The sequence below is a fragment of the Zeus faber genome, assembly GCF_960531495.2.
Source record: "Zeus faber genome assembly, chromosome: 14".
Taxonomy (NCBI): domain Eukaryota; kingdom Metazoa; phylum Chordata; class Actinopteri; order Zeiformes; family Zeidae; genus Zeus; species Zeus faber.
Genome location: NC_137200.1, coordinates 28,790,962 through 28,808,621, shown reverse-complemented (window position 1 = coordinate 28,808,621; position 17,660 = coordinate 28,790,962). Strand labels below are relative to the sequence as shown.

Here is a 17,660-nt window from a genome sequence, read left to right as displayed (position 1 = left end):
CACAGCGCCTTGTTGATATTTGTTTTACAGCTTTTTACGTCTTGTTTAACATGAGTCTGCAAGAGGAGGAGCAGTCCCTTCAGACGCCGGCGTGAGGCCGCGTCGCCGGGCGCGTTGGGGTTGAGCTTATTCTGTTTCACCGCTCACCAGGGGAGGCACCAAGCAACAGTCACTCATCTTGCCTGCTCACCATGTTTGCTTTATGGGATCCCAAAAGGTTAAACATTGATGGACACTGTTTAAATAAGAAACTGCCGTGAAATCCGCTTCAGCAAAGCGGACGTTCAAAAACACATCATGGCTGGTTTCGGAGAGATCCTGAGGAGCGCGGGGGAGTTTGGACTGTTTCAGAAGACCCTTCTCCTTGCTCTTTGCTGTCCAAGCGTCATCATACCGCTGAACTTTGGAAGTTTACTCTTCGTCCAGTCGAGCCCCAACCTGCACTGCAACACGGACTGGATCCTCAAAGCGGCCCCTAATTTAACCAGGGAGGAGCGGCTCAACCTAACGCTGCCCCGGGACCCGGAGGGCTCCTTCAGCCGGTGTCTGATGTTCGTCCCCGTGGACCGGGACCTGGACACCATCCGGGAGTACGGACTCAACGAGACGGTCCGGTGCCAGGACGGATGGGAGTACGACAGGAGCATGTACCAGGCCACCATAGTGACCGATGTGAGTGGTGCTGTGAAGAACCGTCGCAGGGGGATGTTTCCCGGAACCACTGATGATATCTACACTGACTGTATGACCCTGACCGTAATAAGATAAAACTTTATTCACCCCCAAGGGAAGTTCAGGTATTACAGCAATACAGTCGAGAGATAAGATAGAGAGAAGAGATGAGAAATGTACTGTACATATCTATCCACACAAGTTAACCTATACTAGCACTACACTAACTATGGGCAAGAAGCTGTAAGCACTTGCAGTAAGTTACAGTGTTGCAGCATTACAAATAAAAGTCTATATAAGTGTTTATAGGATAAAAATAAAAAAGACCGGAAAAATAATTCATTTAACATTTCATCTGTGTTTGTTTTTTTATCTTATTTTTATTATATTATTATTGTTTTTCTGTTATCTTATCTGTTATCTGTTCTTCATCATCAGGTTTCGTGTAATAGTGCAGATTTTTATTTTTTTTATTGAGTATTGTTAACTGTTTATTGGATATTTTCCAAATGTAACTGTTAGGTTTATTCCGAATTCTCCATATATTGCCTTTTTCCTTTTTCATATTTTTATTATATTGCCCTATTTTTATTGTCTTACTGTGTTGATGTGAGTTGCTTTGATATTACAATTTCTCCAGGTGTCTATCGATCATCCCTCTATCAGTTTATCTATATTTACTAAGCATCTAGTTGGACATACATGTACATGCATATTTCATATTTTCTTTACAGTTTAATCTGGTTTGTGACAAAGCCAACCTGGCCGCAGTGGGCCAAGTGGTGATAATGGCTGGTGCTCTGGTCGGCTCGCTCTTATTTGGACCTTTTGCTGAATCGTGAGTTCATTGGAAGTCAAACACCTTGTCCTTTCCTCGCGACTGATTCTAAATGTTGAAGTCTTTTTTTTTAACATGTTTTTTTTTAGGTTTGGCCGGAAACAAGCAACAAAAATTTCATTGGTGCTGGTGTCGTTATTCACTGTGGTTGGAGGATTAAGTCCCAACTTCCCCGTGTATTTGGTGTCCCTGTTTATTGGGGGGATTGGAGGTGGAGGCTTTCGGGTCAACAGCATTGTACTTGGTAAAGTGTTTTTTTTGTTAAATTCTCACTGAAAAACACACGACTGGAACATACAATATATATGAACAAATATATAAATTAAGAGTCGTATTCCTGTATGTGAAATATTCTCGATGAAAACTTTGTAAAAAGTAAACAAATTGATTATAATTTATGACTTCACTCATTCCTATAACATTTGTTTGTGCACAATGGATCCTTCTATGTATAAAAGAGGGCTTGAATGTACCAAATAAAAAAATAAGAGTCTTCAAACAGAATAAGTAAGTATTCATTGACAAGTGCAATGCTGTTTGTGCTAAATAAACAAGACAAAGCTGATTGAATTCTCAAAAATGGAACAGTATGGAACTTTGGAGAGATTTCTTCCAATATAACATAATAAAATAATAAATACAAATAAATAAATAAATAAAAAATACTTTAAAATTACATCGCTTCTATTCTCTTCGTGTTCTTGAATTTCGTTTTTTGTTTTTTTGTCCCAGCCACTGAATGGATGGGGATGGACAAGCGGTCCCTTGGTGCGTGCTTGAGCCAGATCTTCAACGCGGTGGGGAGCTGCGTCCAGGCCGGAACCATCTACTTCATCCGTGACTGGAGACTGGCCCAGTTCGTCTTTGTAGCTCCCATGGTCCTGGTGATGACTTACATATGGTGTGTGTATACATTGTTCTGTATCACATGTCTCCCTTCACGGCCCTTCTGGAGTTTAAACAGCGGTTTGGTTATCCAGGTTTATTCCAGAGTCGGCCAGGTGGCTGCTGGACAGAGGACGGACCGAGGAGGTGAAGCAGCTGATTCTGAAAGCAGCGGCTATCAACAAACGCACAGTTCCAGAATCTCTCCTGGAACAGGTATAATATTATAAAATATATTGCATTGTAAACTAATTATTTTACTGTAAACCTCTGATCGGCCCCTAAACAAACAGGTTACATTGACAAATATAAGTGCAATAACATGTACATTATACAGTAAGTGCAGTAAGTTACTCCCAAGTGGATTTATTATACCAAAGAAAACTCTCTGAGGTTTTGAAAAACAATTGTAATAATTATAAAATATTTTTGGCAAACATGTTAACTTTAACTGTTTCCTCCTTTTCAGATTGCTGCAAAAAAAAACGTGCAACAAGGAGGCATAAGAGTTCTCATCCAGTCACCCGTACTTAAGAAATATTTTTTGGTCATAACATTGGCCTGGTAAGTAACATTTCCATACACCTGGAGTAAAGTCCACATGAATAGACAGGGAAATAATGTGAGGCCTTCGGAAAAACTGTCTGGGCACACAGTTGGAGTTTGTCGACAGATTTACAATAAAAATGCCATTTTTGGTGTCTAGTTTGGCATTATCTCTTTGCAATCCCAACGTAAATCCAATGAATTGCATGTGTTACGACTATAACTTTTACAGCTCTCTATGAATATGAATAAATGTGTGAAATGTGTTGTCAAACTTTACTTCATTAACGTCCCCTTTCCCCCCTTTACACCTCAGGTTTTCAACAATTCTTTCCCGCTTCTGCCTTTTGTTCAACGTGGGGAACTTTGGCCTGAACATATTCCTGACTCAGCTCATGTTCGGTCTCACTGAGTTCCCGGCGCATAGTCTCTGCATCTGGCTGCTGGAGGTTTTTGGCAGAAGATATTCCCTCATGGTGACACTGCTGCTCGGAGGGTTCCTCTGCGTCGTCGTCCTGGCCGTTCCCCGAGGTCGAGGCGTTTTACAGAATGCAAAGGTACCTCTGCAGCTGTCGACCGTTCATTTTACAGCACTGTCTCATTTATTTTACAGACCAAGCCATCGCTGTCACAGTTCTGGTTCTTGCAGGACGTTTCTTCATGATCTGGGGCGCCTCCATTTGCAACGTCTACATTCAGGAGCTGTTTCCAACATCCGTCAGGTAGGCGGCCACCGTGGACTCGTGCTCACTGTGTTTCTTTTATGATTTAAGTATTGAGCAAAGAGTGTAATGCTACGGTGACACCGCCGGCGACGGGGTCTCTGTGGCCCTGCCGTTTGTGGGCGTGTCGGCTCAAATTGGACTGGCTATTGTGGGTGCGTCAAACATTTTAAAAATCTCTCCTTTTTCCTTATTTAATATATATTATATAGATGGATGGCCCCATGTCTGCTTGTTTATTTATTTGTTTGTTTATTTATTTTACCCTGTGCTGTCAGTGTGCTGGACGTACAACACACAGTATTTGTTCCATTGCATCTAGGACAGAGTTAGTCTGCAAGTGGAGTTCAACTTCTCAACCTGCAATGACTCTGTTTTCATTCTTTAATCATCAACAACTGCTGCAACAACTCTGTCCTGTGGACGAGCTGTGGAGCGAGCAGAGCACAAAAAAAAACAGGGCGAAGTTTTGGTCTTTAAACAACTAATCCAAGAGGGAGAATCGGTAGTTTAAGTACTTAGTTTAAGTTTAAGAAAAATATCCTAATCATGAACAATACGTGGTGGTACGGGCTTCCAATTTCCAAGGATCACCAGCATCTTCCCTCCTATTGGCTGTAGCCCGGTGCTCGGTGATGCTCATTTGCATCAATTTGAAACCTGCTCAGCTTCATTGTCGCTGTGAAGCTGCCAGCTCATCGTTCCGCCCCCTTAGCTCCGCCCCCGTAGCCACGCCCCCCTAGCCCCGCCCCCCGCAGCTCGTTGAAGCCGAGCTCCATTTGGAAATGCATTGCAGTCTGTGGCTATATTGCATCATATTGCATTGCAGTCTGTGTGGCCGTACCGTAAGTGTAAATACTTTTAATTGAGTTGTTTCAGCCAATTCCGGTAAAGCTGCAGTGAACGGGGAAGATAAAACAAAAACAGAAATGAGAGAATGTGCAGAAAGCTTTTGAATGGATATTCAGGTGTGTTTTTAAACCCCAATGCCAATGAAGTTGGAACGTTGTGTAAAATGTAAATAAATACAGAATACAATGATTTGCAAATCCTTTTCAACCTATATTCAATTGAATACACCACAAAGACAAGATTTTTAATGTTCAAACTGATCAACTTTATTGTTTTTTTGCAAATTTTCATTCATTTTGAATTTGATGCCTGCAACAGGTTCCAAAAAAGCTGGGACAGGGGCCTGTTTACCACTGTGCTACGTCACCTTTCCTTTTAACGACACTCAATAAGCGTTTGGGAGGTGAGGACACTAATTGTTGAAGCTTTGCAGGTGGAATTCTTTCCCATTCTTGCTCGATGTACCACTTCAGTTGCTCAACAGTCCCGGGTCTCCGTTGTCGTATTTTGCGCTTCATAATGCGCTGAACATTGTCAATGGGAGACAGGTCTGCACTGCAGGCAGGGCGGTCTAGTACCTTCACTCTTTTACTCGGAAGCCAGGCTGTTGTACCACCTGCAGAGTGTGGCTTGGCATTGTCCTGCTGAAATAAACAGGGACGTCCCTGGAAAAGACGCTGCTTGGACGGCAGCGTATGTTGCTCCAAAACCTGCTTGTACCTTTCAGCCTTAATGCTGCCTTCACAGATGTGCAGGTTACACATTGGGCACTGACACACCCCCACACCATCACAGACGCTGGCTTTTGAACTCTGCGCTGATAACAATCTGGACGGTCCTTTTCCTCTTTGGCCCGGAGGACAGCACGTCCATGATTTCCAAAACCAATTTGAAATGTGGCCTCGTCAGACCACAGCACACTCTTCCACTTTGCATCGGTGCATCTCAGAGGAGTTCGGGTCCAGAGAAGCCGGCGGCGTTTCTGGCTGTTGTTGATATACAGTGGGGCAAAAAAGTATTTAGTCAGCCACCAATTGTGCAAGTTCTCCCACTTAAAAAGATGAGAGAGGCCTGTAATTTTCATCATATTTACACTTCGACTATGAGAGACAGAATGGGGGGGAAGAATCCAGCAAATCACATTGTAGGATTTTCAATGAATTAATTGGTAAATTCCTCGGTAAAATAAGTATTTGGTCACCTACAAACAACCAAGATTTCTGGCTTTCACAGACCTGTAACTTTTTCTTTAAGAGGCTCCTCTGTCCTCCACTCGTTACCTGTATTAATGGCACCTGTTTGAACTCGTTGTCAGTATAAAAGAAAAAGACAAAGCCAAACTCCACTATGGCCAAGACCAAAGAGCTGTCAAAGGACACCAGAAACAAAATTGTAGACCTGCACCAGGCTGGGAAGACTGAATCTGCAATAGGTAAGCAGCTTGTTGTGAAGAAATCAACTGTGGGAGCAATTATTAGAAAATGGAAGACATACAAGACCACTGATAATCTCCCTCCATCTGGGGCTCCACGCAAGATCTCACCCCGTGGGGTCAAAATGATCACAAGAATGGTGAGCAAACATCCCAGAACCACACGGGGGGACCTCGTGAATGACCTGCAGAGAGCTGGGACCAAAGTAACAAAGGCTACCATCAGTAACACACTACGCCGCCAGGGACTCAAATCCTGCAGTGCCAGACGTGTCCCCCTGCTTAAGCCAGTACATGTCCAGGCCCGTCTGAAGTTTGCTAGAGAGCATTTGGATGATCCGGAAGAGGATTGGGAGAATGTCATATGGTCAGATGAAACCAAAATAGAACTTTTTGGTAAAAACTCAACTTGTCGTGTTTGGGGAGAAAGAAAGCTGAGTTGCATCCAAAGAACACCATACCTACTGTGAAGCATGGGGGTGGAAACATCATGCTTTGGGGCTGTTTTTCTGCAAAGGGACCAGGACGACTGATCCGTGTAAAGGAAAGAATGAATGGGGCCATGTATCGTGAGATTTTGAGTGAAAACCTCCTTCCATCATCAAGGGCATTGAAGATGAAACGTGGCTGGGTCTTTCAGCATGACCATGATCCCACCGCCCGGGCAACGAAGGAGTGGCTTCGTTAGAAGCATTTCAAGGTCCTGGAGTGGCCTAGCCAGTCTCCAGATCCACATCACTGCTCTAGAGGAGATCTGCATGGAGGAATGGGACAAAATACCAGCAACAGTGTGTGAAAACCTTGTGAAGACTTACGGAAAACGTTTGACCTCTGTCATTGCAAACAAAGGGTATATAACAAAGTATTGAGATGAACTTTTGTTATTGACCAAATATTTATTTTCCACCATAATTTGCAAATAAATTCTTTAAAAATCAGACAATGTGATTATCTGGATTTTTTTTCTCATTTTGTCTCTCATAGTTGAGGTGAACCTATGATGAAAATAACAGGCCTCTCTCATCTTTTTAAGTGGGAGAACTTGCACAATTGGTGGCTGACTAAATACTTTTTTGCCCCACTGTATGGCTTTGGCTTTGCATGGTGGAGTTTTAACTTGCACCTATAGCTGTAGCGACGAGCTGTGTGAACTGACGGTGGTTTTCCAAAGTGTTCCTGAGCCCACGTACTAATATCCTTCACAGAACGATTTTTGGTTTTTAAACAGGAAACAGAAACAGTCCTTTATTTATCACGCAACACACCACACTACAACACATGCTTGCACACACACACACACACGCACATGCACATGCTTTGATGGTGCCGGTGAAATGGTTCCTCTGCATTTAACCATCCTGGCTTGTCCTTCCTCTGGGGGCACAGCCAGGAGCAGTGGGCAGCGTACGTGGACGCGCCCGGGGACCAGGTGATAAATGTCCATCGCTGGTCAGACGATGATGGGTGCATGTTTTTGGTGGGGGTCCTTACTGACGTGAGGTGGAGGAAACCCCATGTGAGCACGGGGAGAACATGCAAACTCCACACAGAAAGGCTCCTATTTGGGAGATAACCCACCGGAGCACGGTGCCAACAGCGCCCCAGGCGGGAATCGAACCCAGGACCTTCTTGCTGTGAGGCAGCAATGCAATGCACTGCGCCACCGTGCCACGGCACTGCACCACCGTGCCACGATTAATGCAGTGCCGCCTGAGGGATGGACGGTCACGGGCATTCAATGTTGCTTTTCGGCCTCGGCGCTTACGTGCAGAGATTTCTCCAGATTCTCTGAATCTTTTGAGGATATTATGGACGGTGGATGATGAAATCCCTTCATTCCTTGCAATTGTACGTTGAGAAACGTTGTTCTTAAACTGTTGGACTATTTGCTCACGCAGTTGTTCACAAAGCGGTGAACCTGGCTCCATCCTTGCTTGTGAACGACTGAGCCTTTGAGTGATGCTCTTTTTATACCCAATCACGAAACTCACCTGTTTCCATTTAACCTGTTCACCTGTGGAATGTTCCAAACAGGTGTTTTTTTGATCATTCCTCAACTTTCCCAGTCTTTTGTTGCCCCTGTCCCAGCTTTTTTGGAACCTGTTGCAGGCATCAAATTCAAAATGAGTGAATATTTGCAAAAAACAAAAAGGTTTATCAGTTTGAACATTAACTATCTTGTCTTTGTGGTGTATTCAATTGAATATAGGTTGGAAAGGATTTGCAAATCATTGTATTCTGTTTTTCTTTACGTTTTACGCAACGTCCCAACTCCATTGGCATTGGGGTTTGTACTTTCAGCTTATAGTGTAGAACATTTTTCCAAACTGTTCCACTACAATAATATATGCACATCAGGATTTTTACTGTATTTTTAAACAAATCAGGAATGATATACTGTACATGAGTTTCTTGTATACAGACAGTTGAAGATGCATGTACAGCGCAGGGGAAGAAAACACATCTGGACCTTCTGGATGGTGTGATCCTCATCGGAAATGAATGGAGGTTTTCAGCGTTTAAAAATGTCTGCAACGTGCTGGAAAAGCAATAAAATGATTGTTTTCCACTTGGGATACTAAACATTTTCCACCTATTCAAACAGCTTACTTGACTGCAAAACAACTCCTGAGCACTCATCTCAAAATGGTGTTTCCCAAGAAACGTGAATTTAAGTGGAAAAACTGTCCATCCAGTGTGTGTGTGTGTGTGTGTGTGTGTGTGTGTGTGTGTGTGTGTGTGTGTGTGTCTTTCCACCTCCCCCTTCCTGCAGGCAAACAGCCTTAGGGTTAGCATCTGTAGCGGTGAGGATCGCAGGGATGCTGTCACCGCTGCTCAACCTGTTGTCCATCTACCACTGGAGCGCTCCCACCATCGTGTTCAGCAGCCTCACCCTGTTGAGCGGCGCTCTGGTCTTCCTGCTGCCGGAGACGAGGGGGACCGAGCTGCCCGACTCCACCCCGGAGGTCGAGGCCCAGGGGTGAGCATGGGAAACTACCGTAAACAGATAAATATGCATGGTAGTTTCATGTAGTGCTGCCAACTGTTTTCCGATGGAAGCAGCGAGCACTAGCTCCAAAAGTCACTATAAGTCACCAGATGATGTCATGCGCTCATTTGCATATTCATGCCATCGTCACACGTTCATTTGCATAAAGCTTAGTGGTTGTGTCGGTTTCCACAGGGGGGAAATCACCTTAGCTCATATTATTTGTAGATACAACATGAATGTATAACATTAAGTCACAGTAGAAGTTGAAGTTTAAAACAAAGGAAAATAGAGCAATGCAGGGCGGGAAGCAAATGGTGATCAGTGATTGGTAGCTGGGCACACTGTCTGGCAGGCATGTGCAGCTCATTTCTATATGTCTGACACCCTGTGCAGCTCTCTGGACACACTCTACACGTAATGACTCCTTGCTGGGCCACTTGTGCATCTCCTTGGCTAACACCACCCCTGCTACCTGCCCAGAGGAGAGGGAGAGACGCCGGCGCTGTTGACAGACCAGATGTGGACGGCGATTACTCTGAGCAGCATGCAATGGGAATGAATATACACCGCACACAACTACATAACCTACGACTACCTCTAATACCACACCAACTACTTCTACGACCCCTACTACCACACCAGCTACTACTACTACCACAACTACCAAAGCTACACCGCGTTCCAGATTATTATGCAAATGATATTTTTCTCTGATTTTCCTAAATAGTCGATGCAAATGACAGTCAGTATAATTTTCGAGTCATCAACCCATCAAGTCATCAACCATCAACAGATTATAGACTGAAATAAAGTAATCCGTAAACAATTTGTTATCTGAGTTGTTACATCATTATAAGTACTTCAATCATTTAATTATTGATAAAGATGAGTATTATTTTAAGACATCTTCCTTTATTGATTCGTTTCATTTATCCTCTTCTTCTACCTCCCCAAGTCTGGGCAAGTCCATCAGCTGATCCGGTAGCTCCAGCTCCAGAACCCTGGCCATTTCCTCCCACAGTTCTTCACATAGGCCTGCGAGGCCCTTGCTACTTCCCTCCTCCACCTCCTTTACTCGGAGTGGAGACCCCGCCGGGAAAATGTCCTCTAACCCTTCCTTCCATCCTGGCGTGTTTGTCTTCACTGCGGTTCTCGTGTCAACTTGGGTGATAGCCGATCTCGTTCTCCTCCGCTGCTCCCAGCGGGTGCTTTCTTCTTTTTCTCCCTTTCTTCCCTCGTCTCGGCCCTGGTCTTGGGCATGGAACGGAATGTATCTGCCCCCGCCTAGTTACTACCTACCAAAAGTGGTCCGGGGAAGGACAACCGGTGAACCGGCGACAGGGTCATGGGCGGCCAAGGCTCAATGATGCACGTGGGGAGCCAAGTCGAGCCCGTCTGGTTCGATCCTACACAAGAGCTACTGTCGCACAAAGTGGTGAAAAAGTTAATGTTGCTATGATAGAAAGGTGTAGAACACACAGTGCATGGCAGCTTGCTGCCTATGGGGCTGTGCAGCCGCAACATTAACCAGTGTCTGGGCCACCGCTGCTGAGCCACACTTATTGCGTTGCTGTGGGTTTTATCACATTTGTCAGGAGATATTATTATTCTTTCAGTGTTATTATCACCAGGATTGATGTGTTGGGCAGTGGAGATAATGATCGTATTGTGTTCCGTTCTGTTTAATAACCAAAAAAAAGAGAAGAAATAATTCTCTTAACAAAGGAGATGTTTCATATTCCGCCTTATAAAGACACAAAGCGAAATCCAGTCATGGGCTTATCCTTCAAAGCAGATTCCTTCATTGAACTTGTTCTTGACTGTTTCCTTGATCTTTTTTCCTTTTTGCTTCTTGTTCTGAAACAAACCTCTCAAATGCTCTGAGCTCCACGAGGATTCCTCTCATTTTAAAATGTTGTGAAGCATTTTAAACGTCATTGACCAGGGTGGTGGTGCGGGGGGACATGGAGTAGGAATATTAAATAGTTAAAGTAGAAACATGAAGAAGTTATCAAGTGGAGGAACTCACAGAGGGCGTTTGAGGAAAATCAAAAAAAGTATTTTAAAAAAGGGGATCTTTTCAGTTCACGTTGTTCTTGTTCAGACGTTCAACTTTGAACATTTTAGCGCCGGAACTTTCCGCCTTCAGCCGATTGTGCACGTTTTTTAAATTACTTATAACTGATAAACTAATAATTATAACTGATAACTGTCTGTCTCACTGTCTGTCTATTTGTTCCTCCATCCCTCTGTCTACCTGCCTGGCTGTCGGTCTTATTGTCTGTCTGTCTCTCCGCCTGTCTCTCTAAGACGGTCACTTTAGTTTGTCCAAGGTTTTTACAGATATACACTGAATGGCTGTTTGTTTTAAAAATAATCCATCTAAATAAAGAATATTAATTAGTTTTATCCTTTGATTTTTTTAAAATATGAATCTCAGGGATGAACCACTTCAAACCCTCTGGTAGAACAACCCCAAGCAGATGAGCAGGTTGTTCCTCCATCGCGCTCTTGGTGTCGCTGTTGCTCCACGTCTGAAACCTTATGTTAAAATTTGTACTTTTCATCAGACCTTCTCGGAAATTCTGCTTTAACTGATTTTCCTTTCGGGCTCAGAGAGAAAACCCACGACATTCAAATACCCAAACTGAAAACCAGTTTTTGCTGAATCTCCTGAACGCATCAGGATGAATTATTATTTTTTTTTTTTCTTTCGTTCCATGACAGCATGAAGAGACAGACAGCTCCGCCTGGAACAGTGGACCAGTCCTGGTGCCTTAGCAAGGCTGGATTAGTACCCCCAGGGGCCCCTGGGCACCGAAGCTCATAGCCCCGCTCCCTTCCTTCTGCTTTACTGTCGCATCCTTCCCTTCCGCCGGTTTCCTCCGCTTGCAGCGCAACCCCTCGTTAGTCCACCGGTATAAACACCGGTCCACACCGGTCAATCCTAAACAGAAGGACCAGGTTGAGTATTTTTCAGGCTGAAGGCCAAAGGCAACCCTGCCTGGTAATTCACTCCGTAAAGAATAGTTCAGTCAATTCATTCTATTATATAATTATAGAACCCAGAATCGCGATTGTGGCGCCTCCCCTTGCGGCTGCCTGCGCGAGCACCTTGTGTCGATTACGCAGTTTTGGTATTTTTTTGTATTTTAAGAGCTTATAGAGCTTTTTTCTTTCCCATGTTGCTTGAAACCTGTGGCTGCTTAATAATGTGGAACGTCCTTCTTAAGTAGTTTTCCTTGAGTTGGGCTCACCTGGCAAACTAATGATCACAGGTGTCTGAGGTTGAATCCAGTGATCCAAAGAGCCCTGAGACACAAAACCATCCATGAGTTGAATTGAAAAACAAAAAATGTAATGTTTAGGACTCTTCAATCCAATTTGCATAATCATTTGGAATGTGGTGTACTACCACAACCCCTGCTACAGTACCACAACTACCAAACCTACTACTACTGCCCCTACTACAGCAATCAAACCAGCTTCTACGCCTACTACCACACCTACTACTACTACCAAAGCTACTACCCCTACTACCACAACTACCAAATCAAGTTCTACTACCACCACAACTACCAAAACAGCTCCTACTAGCCCTACAACCACATCTACCAAACCTAACTACAGTGGTACTTTGACTTACAAGTTTAATTGGTTCCGTGACAGAGCTCGTAATTCAATCTGCTCGTATAACAAATCAATTTTTCCCATTGAAATTAATTGAAATGCCATGAATCCCTTCCAGCTCCCGAAAAACACCCCATATTTTTTGTTACGTGTTTTTAAATAAGAAAAATATATTTATAAATCACAAACATTGTATAAAAACATAATCAAACATAATAAAAGACAATGTGTAGATCATTTTTGCCTTCAGATGACACACTCAAAAAGGCATTTGATTCAATAGACAGAGGCATAATGCTGAAAATCCTCAAGGCTTATGGGGTCCCCCCCGGAATCTACTCCGGGCCATAGAGGCCATGTACAAGGGCACAAGAGCCAAGGTGGTAACCCCAGATGGCATCAGCGAGGACTTTGAAATCCTAGCAGGGGTGCAGCAGGGAGACACTCTTGCCCCCTTCCTCTTTATGATAGCTCTGGACTACGTACTCAGGAAAGCCATCAACGGGCAGGAGCAGGAGCTTGGCTTCACAATTACACCAAGGAAGTCTAGAAGAAGCTCTGCTGTAGCCTTGGCAGACCTAGACTACGCAGCTGACATCTGCCTGGTGTCTGACCGCGTGGAGCAGGCACAGGAACTCCTGAACAGAGTGGAGGTGGAATGTGCTAAGGTTGGCCTCAGACTGAATGCAAAAAAGACTGAGGTAATCACCTATAACATGGACCATCCGCCGATTACATCAGATGGCAACGCTCTGCGAGAGGTCAATGACTTCAAATACTTGGGTTCCTGGGTGAACTCCACAGAACAGGACCTTAAGGTCAGGAAGGCACTAGTGTGGAGGGCCCTGAACGGTATGTCAAGAGTGTGGTGCTCGAATCTCCCTCGACACATAAAGCTGAGCCTATTCCACGCCACTGTGGAGTCTGTCCTCCTGTATGGCTGCGAAAGCTGGATCCCGACACCCACCCTGCAGAAGTCCCTGGATGGGTGCTACACCAGAATGCTACGAGCTGTTCTGAATGTGGACCAGAACATCCACATTACCAACAAGGACCTGTACGGGCAACTGCCGCTCAGCAAGAAGATAGCATCTAGGAGGATGAGGCTGACCGGCCACTGCCACAGACATCGGGAGCTCCCGGCCAGCAGGCTGGTCCTATGGGAACCAACGCACGGGCATCGATCGCAAGGACGTTCAGCGCTAACGTATGTGGACGTCTTGATGAAGGATGCAGGAGCTGAAAGCTCTTTGGAGCTGGCCAGGTGTATGGCGAACCGGAAGGATTGGAGACTCTGATGGAAGCTCGTCTGAGGACGACCGAGAGAGAGAGAGAGAGAGAGAGATGATACCCTCCGTCATGCTATCTCCTGCGAGATGCTTCTCCGTCAACCACCCCAACGGCAGATTCGGTCCGCAGCTTAGACATTATTTCAACAAAAAATCGACGGAACGTACGGCTCGTAACTCGGAAAACTCGTATGTTAGTGTACTCGTAACTCAAGGTACCACTGTACTACCAATCCTACTGCTACTACCACAACTCCCAAATCTACTACTACTACCAACCCTACTACCACGCCAACTACTACTTCTACTACAACTACCAAACCTACTTCTACCAGGTGTGGTGTGATTTGAGCGGCCATACCTGACCTGGATCTAGATAATTAGGATCTTGGACCCCAAGTGGCTCCACCGGTCCATCTCTGTTCTGATTGGTTGCAGCCTCGCATTGAAGTCTGATCAATGAATCTTTGGAAATGCAAATATCATATCATATTATGTTTTGTTGTGTTCATGAAGTAGCTTTGCTGTTCATACTTCTTTGTCGGGTTAGTAAAGCACTAGTTAACTAGACTGCTAGTTGAACAAGTTCCAGTGTTATTTAGTTATTTATGGTTCTTTCAAACTAGTTGACATCTGAACTCAAAATGACTCAAAGTCACAAGAACTTTAGAAACTTTAGGAAGTTTAAACTCTTATAACTTGTGTTCTCTTCCTGGACTTCCCCTCAAAGCAGTGTGGCGCTAGTTTGTATTTTAAACACCTTTTAGGAAGGACTATGGAAATTAGAGGCTACGGCTTTATCGCAAAGCTGTAACAGAAGCTGCTCTCCTCATAAAGGACGCACGTCAGAACATTCTTCAGCAGAACATCAGAGAAGAAGATAGAAGATCATTTAACCCGAAGGATCGTTCCAAGGACACACCATGTTTTGCTGTGCGCTGTTCCTCCTTCTGCTGCTCGGCTCCCTCCGTCCCCCAGATGTTGAAGCGGTGTATTCAGTGCAGGACTGCAGTGAGTACTTCTTGGGAAGCACTCCTCCACAGATCCCGCGAGTGTTGCATGATGGAATAATTAATACCAGTGAGCAGTAGAAGCCAATCTGTCAGACATTCGAAGGAAAAAGAAGGTTCATGACACCCTATGACAAAGTCAACAAGATTCCAGTGTTTTCTGCATACAAGTATGAGGGGTATAGAAAGGGCAGACCTGGAAGACACTGGAAGATAGAACCACAAGTAACTTTACTTCTAATCTATCTAATTCCTACAAGTCTTAGATCCTTGGATCCTGCCAAATTCAAACCACTGTTTCCCTTTAGTCAAGAAGCAAAGTAGAACGTAAACACTTTCCAAAGTAGATTCTGGCTGAAATTATTTCTTTGTTTTGAGGACATTTTTTTTAAAAGAGTGGACGTTTGTGTGGTTCCTCCCATTGATTTGAGTGCCCCGCCCCTGGATGATGTTCTCTTCCTGTGCTTGTCCACTGCTGTAAGCCCAAATTAGACGGCTAGTATGTCTCCCTATAGCATCTGGGCTAGGGTGCTGTGTTATGCTTGTGTTGTCCATAAAGCTGCTTGTTAGAGCGTTGCTTCACCCCAACATCTCAGATATTTTGAATGCCCCCTCGGGGTGGGAGAGATTGCTCAGGGTGGCCACTAGTTTGGTCCTGATCCTACCGTTGGCCTCCTCCTCCACAGAGTCCAGGGTGACAGCAAGGACTGAAGCTGCTTTCTTCACAAGCTGCTTCAGCATCTTTGCATCACCAGCCTTGATGCTGCTGAACCAGCACACCATCAGGTAGAACATTGTGCATCCCGAACAAAACAATATATTGTGCAAGTTTATTTTAGATGTATTTATTTTGAAGAGCATGGCACCCAGACGGCATTAGATGTAAATAAATGCCCCGGTCACTATTTGAGAAAAAAATGGGTACTGTAAATCACATTGAATTTGATTTCACTATTTTTCCTTTTTTTTCTCATCTGAATGTAAAGCAAAACCACTGCCAATTCGTCTTGCAGTCGAGTTTGTGCCTCTTTGACCATGAGCTCTTATTAAGTTCTTATTGAGTGTTCTGCTGTTCTGATGGTGTTCTGGGGCATTTTCTCCGGTGGTTCTTACATCTTTTTAAGTGCACTATCAGCTTTAAAGGCAGTTGAGAAACCAAAGAACACGACCCTGACAGTGCTGCCAGCCTCATCGGATAGCATCATTCCCACGGAGAAAGTTCGGATATTTCCGAACCAGAAACCGTGGGTCGATAAATCCATCCGCAGCGCTCTGAATGCTCGCACGGCCGCTTACAACGACAGTCTGGTATCCGGAAACATTGACAGTTACAAAGCGGCGTTGTACAATCTGCTGAGGGCGGTGAAGGACGCTAAACGGATGTATAGGGACGGAGTGTAGCGACAGATGGAGCAACGTGTCCTGCCTCCAACAGGTCAACCGTCATTCCTGTTCCGAAGATCGCCTCTCCAGTCTGCCAGAATGACTTCTGTCTGGTGGCCCTCACCTAGGTGGTCATGAATTGCTTCGAGAGGCTGATTGAGGATTACATCTGCGCCTCTCTTCCTCCCACCTTGGACCCGCTGCACTGGCCTAACAGATCCATGGACGATGCGTTCTCACAGGTACTGCACACCACGGTCACGCACCTGGGTGGCCGGAAGGGGGCCTATGTGAGATTGCTGTTCATTAACTACTGTTCAGCTTTCAATACCATAGTCCCCACCAGACTGGCTGTCAAGCTGCAGGAGCTAGGACTGAACACTCCGTTGTGTGCCTGGATCCTGGACTTCCTCTCAGCCGGGCCCCAGGTGGTTAGGGTGGGGAGGCACATGTCCAGCTCCCTCACCCTGAACACAGGATCCCCCCAGGGCTGCGTCCTCAGCCCCCTACTGTACTCCCTGTGCACACATGACTGTTTGGCCAGGTCCAGCTCCAATACCATCATCGAGTTTGCTGACGACACCGTCGTGGTGGGCCTGATCACTGATGAAGGTCAGCACAACTAAGCAGCTGATTGTGGACTTAAGAAGGGGATTATAACTGAGGATGCACGCGCCTTTGGTGATTAATGGGATTTCTGTCAACAGGGTGAGCAGCTTCAAGTAGGTACTTGAAGCTCTGGGAGTCCACATCACAGAGTATTTAACATGAACTTTACAAACAGACACTCTGGTGAGAAAGGCGAGGCAGCGTCTTTACCACCTCAGGCTGCTAACGAAATTCGAGGTCTCGGCGGGGATCCTGAAGTGCTTCTACTCTGGAGCTGTGGAGAGCATCCTGACGGGCAACATCACTGCCTTGTTTCGGAACTGTACTGCTCAGGACAGGCCGGCCCTGCAGAGGGCGATGCGTTCAGCCGAATGTACCACTGGAACTACCCTCCCCTCCCTGCAGGAGTTATACACCAGGAGGTGTAGTAGCAGAGCTGCAGGATCATGAAGGATCCTCATCACCCCAACAACGGACTGTTCCAACTACTGCGGTCGGGCAAGTGCCTACGCAGTCACAGAGCGAGGACAGAGAGACTGAAACAGAGGTTCTTCCTGCAAGCCATAAGGACTGTCAATGCTAAACTCAGTATTGTATGTAGCATACTGTACTGCATACTGTATCACTGTTCTGGGTTACTGCATTCTGTGCTCTATTGCTGTTCTGTTCGGTGTTACTGTATTGCTGTGTCATACAGTATTCTATACTATATATCTCCATACTCACTTTATTCACATGCACTTTACTAAACATATCTGTAGATATAAATAGCCTAATCCATATACACAACTCTATTCCCT

The 17,660-nt window shown here is 45.0% G+C and overlaps 1 protein-coding gene across 1 annotated transcript; it reads left to right on the top strand.

Annotated features, from left to right (window-relative positions):
• Window positions 1-297: 297 nt before the first annotated feature.
• LOC307240019 (solute carrier family 22 member 13-like) lies at window positions 298-12,536 on the top strand (the record flags this gene model as incomplete). Its single annotated transcript, XM_080013594.1, has 10 exons — window positions 298-672; window positions 1,407-1,510; window positions 1,600-1,754; window positions 2,243-2,411; window positions 2,491-2,611; window positions 2,865-2,959; window positions 3,258-3,472; window positions 3,555-3,663; window positions 8,721-8,913; window positions 12,372-12,536. The coding sequence occupies 10 exons, from the start codon at window positions 298-300 to the stop codon at window positions 12,534-12,536; spliced, it is 1,701 nt and encodes a 566-aa protein (XP_079869720.1).
• Between the last annotated feature and the right edge of the window lie 5,124 nt (window positions 12,537-17,660).